At 56.5% G+C, this 11,097-nt stretch overlaps 2 protein-coding genes and 1 long non-coding RNA gene across 3 annotated transcripts in view; 2 read left to right on the forward strand and 1 right to left on the reverse strand.

Moving 5' to 3' along the window:
• LOC112396934 (uncharacterized) overlaps positions 1–6,776 on the forward strand; it is an 11,806-nt gene extending 5,030 nt beyond the window's left edge. Inside the window, exons 2-3 of the long non-coding RNA XR_003002688.1 lie at positions 6,255–6,431; positions 6,613–6,776. This is a non-coding gene — a long non-coding RNA (uncharacterized LOC112396934). The remainder of the gene's footprint in view (positions 1–6,254; positions 6,432–6,612) is intronic.
• The window catches only part of MZF1 (myeloid zinc finger 1), a 9,850-nt gene extending 898 nt beyond the window's left edge, over positions 1–8,952 (reverse strand). The window contains 6 exon segments of the mRNA XM_024740887.1: positions 1–574; positions 5,425–5,545; positions 5,644–5,714; positions 6,215–6,398; positions 6,792–7,323; positions 8,483–8,952. The exon segment at positions 1–574 is cut by the window's left edge and continues 22 nt beyond it. Of these exon segments, the coding sequence (XP_024596655.1) occupies positions 1–574; positions 5,425–5,545; positions 5,644–5,714; positions 6,215–6,398; positions 6,792–7,187 (1,346 nt within the window). The 5' untranslated portion in view covers positions 7,188–7,323; positions 8,483–8,952.
• Positions 7,258–11,097, forward strand: part of LOC112396941 (WW domain-binding protein 4-like) — a 5,907-nt gene continuing 2,067 nt past the window's right edge. The window contains 4 exon segments of the mRNA XM_024740918.1: positions 7,258–7,269; positions 7,364–7,404; positions 10,382–10,662; positions 10,665–11,032. Coding sequence (XP_024596686.1) covers positions 7,258–7,269; positions 7,364–7,404; positions 10,382–10,662; positions 10,665–11,032 — 702 coding nt within the window.

The raw sequence follows: 11,097 nt of genomic DNA on the forward strand, positions 1-11,097 counted from the left end.
CTCTGGCCGCACTCGGCGCAGCGGAAGGGCTGCTCGCCCGTGTGCACGCGCCGGTGCTCCTCCAGGCGCGCGCTGCGTACGAAGCCTTGGCCGCAGTCGCCGCACACGAACGGCCGCTCCTCGGTGTGCGTGAGCTGATGGCGCAGCAGGTGCGAGCTGCGGCTGAAGCTGCGGCCGCAGTCGCCGCACACGAACGGCCGCTCTCCCGTGTGTATCTTCTGGTGCCTCAGCAGGTTGCTGCGTTGGCTGAACACCTTCCCGCACACGTCGCAGCGGCCACCTCGCACGGCTCCGGCGCCTGTGCTGGGGCGACCTCGCCCCCGGCTCCGGCCCCTGGGGGCACGCCAGCGAGCGGCGGCCAGCCCGGGGCCCACGCCCTGGCGGGGATCGTACGTGGGGTCCTGCTCACCTCCCGGGTCGGTGGAGAGCACCAGCGCGTGTGAGAAGCCACCTTCGAGGGAGGGTGACTCGAGTCGGCCCGTGAGGCTGGCCACGCCGAGGTCCCAGGGGAGGTGGATGTGGGGGCTCACAGTGTCTGGGCCAGCAGAGATGCTGTCCATCTGGAGTGTAAACCCTGCATTGCAGAAGGGGATCCACTCATTCATGACAGAGAACCCACTTGTGCCCAGAGCCACTCCAGCCCTGCAGAAACGGCGCGAACTAGAGCGACCTGAAACTGACCAAGGAGGCAGATAGAAGTGACGTGGGCAGGGGCAGGGGTTGTAAATGTGCAGGCTTCCCTAAGGAGGTGACAATGGGACAGACCCTTGCAGGAGGTGGAAGACTGAAAAGCTGGGGACAGGCTTTCCAGGTCTGACTTAAGTTTGTAAAAACCGCCTTTCTGGAAGGGCTGTAGGGCAAAGGTGGGGCAGGTGGCTCTTGCACTGTCCGGGTGGGTGATGATGGTTTCCACAAATGCAGAGCTGTGGGTGGGTCTGAGGGAGGCTGGAAGTGGAGCCAACAGGAAGGGAATAGGGCAGGGGACAGAGGCAGGGAATGCAGGCAACCAGGACTTTTGTCTGCCGTGCCTTCCTTGAGATGCCACGGGACTCCCGAGGGACAGAGGGCACGCGCAGGCTGTGGGGCACAGGAGTCGGGCCCAGTCTGCCGGGAAAGGTGAACACGGGTGCTGTGGTGTGTACATGGCCTATGGAGTCCTGGGCCTGCATGTGATCAGACAGTGGTGGGTGTCTGCGGATAAAAGGAGCAGGTTCCAGCCACGCTGTGAGCACTGCATCATTAGATGCTGGGGAAGGGAGGCGACGTGAGCACAGGCAACGGAGAAGAAGGAAGTTAAAGCAAGGAGACTGGGAGACTAGCAAGGGCTTCAGTAGGTGACAGAAGACCTATCAGATGCCAAAGAAAACTCAGAAAAATTATACTGTGTCAAAGGAAATCATCTGTGCACAGCAAAAACCCTCCGAGTCAAAAGACGAATGACAAACTGCGAACTCTCCAGAGGCAAGGGACTAATTAACCAGAGTAAGGTGCGCCAGTCAATCAACAAGAAAGACGGACAACCTGACAAACGTGGGGAAAGGGCAGGAAAAGAAAGGAAATGTCGCGGATGCTTAAATTCCGTAAAATATGCTCAGTCCCCTCCTAGGAAGCAAAGTGCGTATTAGGGCCGCACTCGTTACCGTTTCCACACCCTAACTCCAGGAACCCAAGCATTCGTGTGCACCGCTTGCCAGCATAAACAGAAGCCAGTGTGGCAAAGTGCATAAGAATGTCCAGTCTCCCACCCTCTGATCCAACAGTTCCACGTCTAGGTACTTCTCCACCAGTTGTGTTCCCCCTGTGTGAAATGATCGGTGTAGGAGGTTTCTCAGTTCTCACTGAACAGTAACCCAAAGGAATGTCAGTAGGGGCCTGGATGGATAAACAAGTGTGTCCACGGTGAGCCCCAGTGGGCTCTATGCAGCTGTCCAAAGAGGAGGGCGCTCGCTGCTGTGTGTTCAAGTGGGAAGATGCACGAAAAATGTCAGGCGTGGAACAGTGTGAAGGTTAAGCGTCCACGTGTGTTTTAAAAACGGGAAATGAGTATGCACCTGAATTTGTGTTTGTTCTTCTACGCGGAGAATCTTTCTGGAAGTACACACAAAAAACTGGTGATGTTGGCTGTTGGGGTGCAGGACCATGTGATACAGGCAGGAGAGGGGCATTCCACTGTATACTCCCTTGTGCTTTCTGAATTTTCTAACACGTGAATGTCCTAGCAATTCAAACTGTTCTCCTGATAAAAGCACTGGCTGCACAGAAGATGTTCGGTTGAGGGCAAGGGGAGCAGCCAGGAGACCTTATGGGGAGGCCAAGGTGGCTGAGGTGAGCTGTGGTTGTCTGGGGAAGAGTGCAGCCTGAGGAAAGAATGGGGCCGCAGAGAAAGAACCCGCCGAGGAGCCTGGGGTGGAACTGCCGGTGTGGCTGGAGAGAGCAGAGAGACTGTGGGGCTGTGGGCTGAGAGAAGCAGGTCCAGGCTGGAGGGTCAGCTACACAGCATGAGGCAAGCCTGGCCAGCCAGCTGAAGACTGAAACAGCAGAAGGGGCGTGTATCACATGCTACTCTCTCAGCTTCAACATGCGCAACTGACAGAACATAAGAAAAGAGCTTTCAAGATACGTGGGGCAGCTCCAAAGCAAGAAAGGACGGTGAGATTCAGGAATCCAGAGCCTGGTGCATGGTGCTCTACAGTGCCAAGGCTGTGGAGACTGAGGATGAGAGCCAGGCTCTGTCATGAAGTTGGGGGTTGAGGACATAGCCTGGGTGAGCCCAGTCCATCCATGGACGTTTTTGCTTTCAGTGAGGCTGCAGAGGTATCTCCACTGAATGGCTAGGGGCCCAGATGAGCCTTCCAGTTGAGTTATGATGGACCCTGTGGCAGTCCCTCACCCAGGATGTGCTTAGGGCAGGGACAAACAAGCCCCCAGAGCTGAGCAGGGCAGGCTGTCCACAGTGCACCCAGTGGGAGCATTGACACCCAAGGAAACCAAGCTAACTAACAAGGCCGGAAATAACATAAGGTACTTGCAGATTCTCAAAGGATGGATCAGTATCCACAAAACAAGGACGCTATGAAGAAAGAATGAGTTTGGATCCTTATTGATAAAAAACAGCAAATGGGGACTTCTGGGGAATAATGGTATCTATTTAAATTTGTTTCATTGTGAAACAACATTAAAAACCACCATAAAGGTTTTGTTTTGTTTTTTCAAGGCATAAAATCCACAGGGATGAAGAGAAGAAGAGAGGAAACAAACAAATCCCTGATATTTTCTACTCTGGAAAGCAAAATGGGCAAATGGTAACTGTGCAGCAGGCTGGAGAAGGCAAATAGTAAGTCAGCAGTGGGGAAGACTGAAAGAAATCAACCCATTTTACCCCAGATGTTGAAAAGTTCAGGAGCTGGAGGTACCAGGTACCTCTGGCCACGCAGGTGAAGGGGCAGGGGCACCAGGCGGGCTGAGGAAGCTGTTTCGGAAGCTGAGGCTGAAGCTGGGCAGGGCTACTGCAGGGAACAGACCTGGGTCTGTCTGCACAGAATTCTGAGGAAGCGGTGGGCAGTGCTGTAGCTGTGACTTTTGGACCTCCTCTCGCTTCCTGGCAAAGGGCTGGGTTGAGGGCGGGAGAGGACCCTGAGGGAGTCAAGGGAGTTAAGGGAAGTCACACTGGGCGCCGCGGACGCTAGCCTCTGTCCCGGGATGCTGGCAAGAGGCTAGGAGTGCCTTCTTAGAACACTCAGAGGAGAGAACTGAAGATCCTCACAGCAGGGGTGCCTTCAAGCAGCCCAGCCAGACTGCCCTACGACTGCTTCAGTGGCGTCCACTCATGCTCCACCCACCCACTCACGTTTCCCAAGAAGTGAGTCTCCTTGGGGAGTGAACCCCTCACCCTCCCCTCCCAGCCCTGATTTGTTGTCCTGGCCGATAAGACCCTCACCCATCTGCTCAGAGCTGCCAGAGGGACCAGAGACCACACTGGGAGAAGAAAGCTTAAAAAACAAGTTATTGTTATCCTCAGAGAAATAAGGAAAGATGTTACAACTGTAAGAATAACAGAAAGTGGTTAAAAACAATGAACGTTCAGGGAAAGAAGACACTCCTGGAAATTAAAACTCTGCTAGCAGATATGCAAATCTCAAAGGAGGGTCTGGAGGCTATAAGTGAAGACATTTTCCGGAAAATAGAGCAGAAAGAAAGGGATGGGGAAATCGCAGTGAAGAGAACATTGGAGGATCTGTCCTAGAGTCCAATAACCAAGTAACAGGCATTCCAGAAACAAGAGAACAGAACAATGGAGGGGAAGGAAATCAAAGAAACAATGCAAGCCAGTTTCCCACAACTGAGAAATGTGAATTTCAAATTTTAAGGGCTCACCAACAGTGGTGATAAAAAATGTTTCGACCCAGTTTCACAGCAATTAAAAAAAAATGTTTTGAGACAGAGTTAATAAAAAGAATTCTTCAGCCAAAATTCAGTGTAATACAAATGTGTTTCAGATATGGACCATAGCTCAGAACTTTACTTCCCACACCAGAGTTCACAGGAAGGTTCACCAGAACAAGGGGGTGGGACTTCCCGGGTGGCACAGTGGTTAAGAATCCGCTTGCCAATGCAGGGGACACGGGTTTGATCCCTGGTCCGGGAAGATGCACATGCTACGGAGCAACGATGCCCGTGTGCCACAACTACTGAGCCTGCGCTCTAGAGCCCGCGAACCACAACTACTGAGCCCGCGTGCTACAACTACTGAAGCCCATGTGCCTAGAGCCCGTGCTCCGCAACAAGAGAAGCCTCTGCAATGAGAAGCCCGCCCACAGCAACAAAGAGCAGCCCCCGCTTGCCGCAGCTAGAGAAAGCCGGCGCGCAGGAATGAAGACCCAACGCAGCCCCCAAAATAAAATAAATAACAAGGGAGTAAACCAACGTAGAGAAGGGGTCCAGGGAACAGGGAGCCTGGCCGACGGCAGACCATTGTAGGCTGTGTGGCTGAGGTGGACAGCACAGGGCATCTGGCTTGAGAGCAGGGTACCGCTCTGTCTTGCCCAGGCCCCACCCTGTGTCAAGGTCCCCCCTGTCTGCCCACCCTGTCTACTAACCTGCTGTCCCTCTCTGCCCCGTCCCCCAATCAGTGGGATGCAAGCCCAGTACCCGGGGGCCATCCAGGGTGCCGGGGCTGGGAGCGGACGTGGGTAGCACAAGTCCTGCTCTCAGGAGGTTTTACTGGGGGCGGGAAGCAGCAGCTGGAGGGGCCATGAGGTTAGTGGGGGGCTTGGCTCTTGCAGGCAGGAGATGCTAAAGCAGATTGAATGCTGCAGGCGATGGAGGAGCTCGGGGAATGCTGGAGTAAGGGGCCCACCTGAGCAGGGCCAGGAGTGGGATGGTCAGGGGTGGTGCTGCCCGTGTGGAGGGCCCCACATTACTCACCCGGGGAGAAGATGCTCCCAGCTTCCTCCTGCCACAGGGCCTCAGGGTGCTCCGTCCATGAGGACCCCTCAGGCCCAGTCTCACTATGGGGAGAGGCCTGGCCCAGCGCCACGCCACAGCCCTGAAACCACAGTGGTCACTGCTCGCCTGTGTCTGGCTAGGCCCAGGGAGGGACCTACCCAACCCCCACCCACTGAGGCTCCCAGAGCAGGGGCTCACCTGGGCCTCCTCAGGTAGGACAGTGGAAGTGGCCTCCTGGGGGTTGGTTAGAGGCCCAGAGTCCAGAAGCTCTGGAGAGGAAGGGTGGGGTCAGGCAGCTCCAGGGGCTCCCCACCCTGCTGCCCTCTTCAGTGGTGTGCCAGGTGCTGGGGTCCAGGTGGGGTGAGACCTGGGTGTAGACTTGGGGCTGGGCATGTCAGGGGGGCTCTAAGTGTCCACACAGGAATGGCAGAGAGTGTGGGTGGGCATGTCTGGCACTTGCCTGGGAGGCGTATGAGAGAAGGGAATGCTCCCCAGCACTTTGGGGTCCTCCCTCAGCTGTGCCCACCCATACTCCAGCCGTCTGTCTGCTCTCGAGCAATCGGCTAATGTCCCCCAATGGATCTCCTCAGGGAGTGAGCCCCACATGCCTCCCACACCAGGAAACCCCAATAGCCAGCTCCATGCCAGCTGAGAACATGGAAGGAGCCCCAGTGGTGACAGTCAGGCTTGGCATGCGAGGGATAATGACGGCCACCGGCTGGGCGGGATGTGGGGACCACCAATGCATGGGCACGTTACCTACCCTCACCTGGATCCTCTGTAACCCCAGGCTCCTCTTTCACCCATAGGCCCAGTGACGACTCCTGTGTGGCCCCACGGGGCATCTCAAGTCCAGGTTCTGGAGTCCGAGGTGTGATTTGAGGGAGGGGCTGGAAGTCGGAGGGCTCCATCTTCTCTGATAGCACCTCCTGGCCTTGCACCTGGACTGTGACCTGGGGAGGTGCCCCCCACCATCAGGAGCTCAGGTAGGGAGTTCATGGGCATCCACCCTATCTTGGGACCCCAGGGGTCCTGACTGACTAGGTCCTCTAAGGACCCATGTCCACCAGGGACTGAACAAGGAGCAAAGGGACCACCTGCAGTTGCTCTCCTGCTGCTGACACCCACCCTCTCTCCCCACCCTGCATCCCTTGTCCATGCCTCTAGGTGATGGAGGGATGGGCCAGTGATGCTGGCCCTGGAACCCCGTCTGCCCTCACACAGGGTCTGCTGCAGATGACCACTTCCAAACCACAAGGGACCAGTGTCTGGCTGAGAATGGCACCTCCCAGGGAGAGGCGGAGATGCATACTGTTCCAGCCCCGACCCCAGGGCCACTGACTCACCCATCTCCGGGGCCCTCCTGGCTCCCGGCGCAGGCCCTCGACCAGGGCAGCGGCCTCCTCAGGGCTGCCTGGCTGCTGTCCCCGCACGCGGGCCTGGATCTCGGGGGGCAGCGCGCCCAGGAACTGCTCCAGCACCAGCAGCTCCAGCATCTGCTCCTTGGAGTGCACCTCGGGCCGCAGCCACTGGCGGCAGAGTTCACGGAGCCGGGCCAGCGCCTCGCGGGGACCCACTTCCTCCTCATAGTGGAAGTGCCGGAAACGCTGTCGTGCAGCCTCTGGGCCGGGATCCCATGGGGCGGCTTCACCCTCCTCCTCAGACTCCTCCAGCTTCACTGTGATGGGCCCCTCATCTTCCGGGGGTGCGTGGCCCGGAGAGCCCAGAGCTGTGGGCCTCATTGGGAAGACCAGGCTCGAGCTCTGAGGCCAGTGTCTCCCCCTGGGGGAGGAATGGGATGAGGCTGCTGCGATGAGGCCAGTGGTGACAAATGCTTATTGAGAGCCTACTGGATGCTGTGCTGTTGAATCCCGAGACCTGCCAAGTGGAAGGAGGATGAGGAAACTGAGGCACAGAGGCAGTCCCGTGCCAAGGACCTGTGGGGCTGGTGAGCCCTCGGTGAGCGTCTCTAGCTGGGCCTGTGCAGAGTCTCTGGTAGCCCCCTGTTCCTGGGCTGCTTCTTAGGCCCAGAAGGCGCCTTGTCTCTCCCCCAAAGCCCACGCTTCTTCTACATGCACCACCTAACCCCTGCTCTGCATCCCTCTCTCTACCAGGTGAATGCCACCTACAACCTCCACTGCCTGGGCATCTACACCACTACCACCCCTCCCCCACCAACGCCAGTCTGTCACTGCAGCGTCCACTCTCCCGCCTTGTCTCTCAGACCACTCCCCTCCCAGCGCGGTTTCACAGCGCAGCCTGACTGCACCTGCCCCACCCCACACCTGTGCAAGGTCACCTGTATGGCCCAGCACCCAGACACCATTCTCCCCCCATTCAGCCCCGTTCTCTGAGCCCGACTTATCACAATACGCAATGCCCCACTATCTCCTCCGTTTCCTGATTTAGGTGGGACAAGGAGGTAACAGGGGAGTTTTCAGAGGGGAGCTACAAAGGAGCCGAGACCACTGGACTCGGAGCCTGCAAGGAAAGTCGGAGATTCTGCCCAGCATATTTGCCACGTAACCTCGGCTTGTCGCTGTGCCACTGTGAACCTCCGTTTCCCCCACCCCCACCACACTCGCGCTGCTCCTTATGCAACTGGAGGTACAGTGCAACCTTTGTAGAGAGATCTGAGTTTATTAAGGAAGTGGATTCGATTTCGAGGGCCGCCTGATCCCGTGGGTCTAACCTTCGCTCCTCAAGGTTCCAAGTCAACCTGAAACCCCAGGAGACAGCTGGGCCTCCGTAATCTGGCCGGCCCTGCGGAGCTCCCTGAACTACATTTACCAGAAGCCTGGGCGGGCACCTTCTGCTTTAGGGAGCCGGGACAGGTCCGGGTGCCGCCATGGCAACTGGGGGCGGGGACTCCAGATTCTGTCGCCGTGGCAACGCGCAGTGATTGACGAGCCGCGCGCGACAGCGCTGGGCCCGGCCACGGGGGGCACCCAGGCCCCTGTCCTACGCTCCCGATCCCGCTGGGCCGCCGCCCCCGTCCCCGCCCGAACCTTCCCGGTTGAGGGGCCCCCGCCCTCACCTCCGCGCTCAGCGGGCCGCTCCGCGCTCCCGAGCATGCGCACTCGCCGACCTTCCCTCCCTGGCCGGACTATGTCTCCCAGAACGCTCCACGCACCAGCCGGAAGCGCCGCCTTGCCCGTCCCCCACCCTCGCCTCAGTTTCCACCCTCCTCCCGCTGTGCCCTGGGGCAGCGTTGTTCGCAACGATCGGGTCACACTCCGGGCCGCGTCTTCCCGCGCTCCCAGCCTCAAATCCAGGCGTCCAGGCGCCCGTCGACGCGAGCAAGCTTCTCAGGGGGCAACGGGCGGCCGCACCGCCTTCCCGGCCGCGCATGCCGCCACCAAGTCTCCCTGAATTCTCTACGGGGCTTCCGGGGATTAGCAGGGCTCTGCACCAATCACGGCCCTCGCTAGGACGCCGTCAGCCCCTGTCTCCATGGCAACCCCCTGTGGAGACCCGGCCACCCCTTCCACCGCCTTCAGGACCGCAAGCGAGCCTCTCCCACTTTCGCCTTGGAGAGAGGCTCGGCCGGCTCCTGTCCGGGAGGAGGTCAGCCAGTCCTCCGCGCGCGTGCGCGGCGCGATGACAGGTTTTTTTTGTTTGTTTGTTTTGTTTTGTTTTTTTGCGCTCGTGGGCGGTAGGCGGGCCCGGGCGTCTTCATGGTAACCAGTGGGCCGTGCAGGCGGTTTCCAGGGCAACCCTGGGTACCGGCCGGCGTCCGAAAGAGGATGGGAGAGGTAGGCTGAGGGTAGAGATGCGGAGCGAGAGAGACAGGACAGACAGACACAGGCTCGGGGGCGGGGTGAGTTGTGAGGAGAGACAGTGAAAGTAAGTGAACAGACACAGGGACAGAGACACGAGCAGGACAGAAAGAGACCTAGGTCAGAGAGTCAGGGCTGGGCAGACATGTGTGTCAGAACAGTTAACAAGAGGGAGAGCGATCAGGGCGGGATGGAGGGGAAAGGAGAGACAAAGATTTACAGCGACAAGACGTGCAGCTCGAGATTCAAGGGACAGACAAGGAACAGGAGTACAGAAGCAAGAGGGGAGAAAGGGACAGACATTAGAGATACATACAGTAAAGTGGATCGAGAGTTTTTAAAGACTCAGAGAAGGGTGACAGCAAGAAGAGAGAAAGACGGAGCGGGAGGGACACATGTTAAGAAAACTTATCCAAAACTTGCCATTAAGAGAAAAAAAGATGACTGGAAGAACTAGCACCGTCTCTACCAAGCCTGCTTCAGGTCATCTGATTCCCTAAGTGAAGCAACTTTTTTTTAAGTTAACTGCTTTTGATCAGAGTCCAGATACTGTGAAGTTAGATGCTAACGAGTAAAAGGTTGATAGGTTGTAAATGCTTTCTGTCCAGTAGAGAAGAGTACCCCAAGTTTTTTTGTCACCCAGTAGTACACTAAGCAGGACACTAAGATGCCTGCCCACTGCCCCATGGGGCACTACCGATCCGACTTGGACTTTTATTTCACTGTTCGTTCTTTCACCCTTTCTGTTGTTCCTTCTCTCTCATCTTACCGGAACCACCTATGTCATCCTGCTAGTTGCCACCGGAGGTAAATAGATATTTGACGTGTGCTCACGGAGTTTGTTTTTAGCTGTTTCGAAAATTATATTTTGACAGTCTAAAGGGAACCATTTCTCTGGAATGGGGGACAGACAGGGAGAAAGAGAAAACAGTGAGACAGACCCAGGAAAGGAAAGGAGGTAGCGAGGATGGTGGGAAAGAAAGAGACCAGGTCCAGGCGTGGAGGCTCCGGTGGGCCTCGCAGTGAGTTGGGCCCTGACTCATCCCGCGTGGGGAACGCGAGCCTCAGCCGGGCCTGCGGGTGACCCTCGGGGCGGCTGGTCCAGTCATGGCAGACTACTGGAGGTCACAACCTAAGAAATTCTCTGATTACTGCAGGTGCTGGATTGCGGACAATAGGTCTAGTGTTGAAGTTCATGAAAGAGGAAAGAATCATAAGGAAAATGTGGCAAAGAGGATCAGTGAGATTAAACCGAAAAGCCTGGATAGGGCAAAGGAAGAAGAGAAGGCATCAAAGGAGTTTGCTGCAATGGAGGCAGCTGCCCTGAAAGAATACCAAGAGGATTTGAAAAGCCTTGGCTTAGAGTCAGAAACTTCAGAGCCAAGCATATCACCAGTAACCAGCACTATCCCATCCGCCTCTGCATCAAATCAGCAAAAGAAAAAAAGAAAAAAAAAGACCCTTCAAAGGGCAGATTGGTAGAAGGCATAACCTCTGAGGGTTACCATTACCATTATGATCTTATCACAGGAGAATCTCAGTGGGAGAAACCTGAAGGATTTCAAGGAAATTTAAAAAAGACGGCAGTGAAGACTGTTTGGGTAGAAGGTTTAAGTGAAGATGGTTATACCTATTGTTATAATTCAGAAAGAGGGGAATCCGGATGGGGAAAACCTGATGATTTCATTCCACACTCTGGCGATCTGCTTTCTAGTAAAGTCAATGAAAAGTCACTTGGTACCCAAGAAGAGTCCAAATCATCAGATTCACGTTGTGATTCTGATGTGGAACACCAAGCAGAAAAAGGGGTGGGGGGGACAGTGGGACTTCCCTGGTGGCGCGGTGGTTAAGAGTCCGCCTGCCAATGTAGGGG

This window comes from Neophocaena asiaeorientalis, unplaced genomic scaffold (genome assembly GCF_003031525.2).
Source record: "Neophocaena asiaeorientalis asiaeorientalis breed wild unplaced genomic scaffold, Neophocaena_asiaeorientalis_V1.1 scaffold179, whole genome shotgun sequence".
Taxonomy (NCBI): domain Eukaryota; kingdom Metazoa; phylum Chordata; class Mammalia; order Artiodactyla; family Phocoenidae; genus Neophocaena; species Neophocaena asiaeorientalis.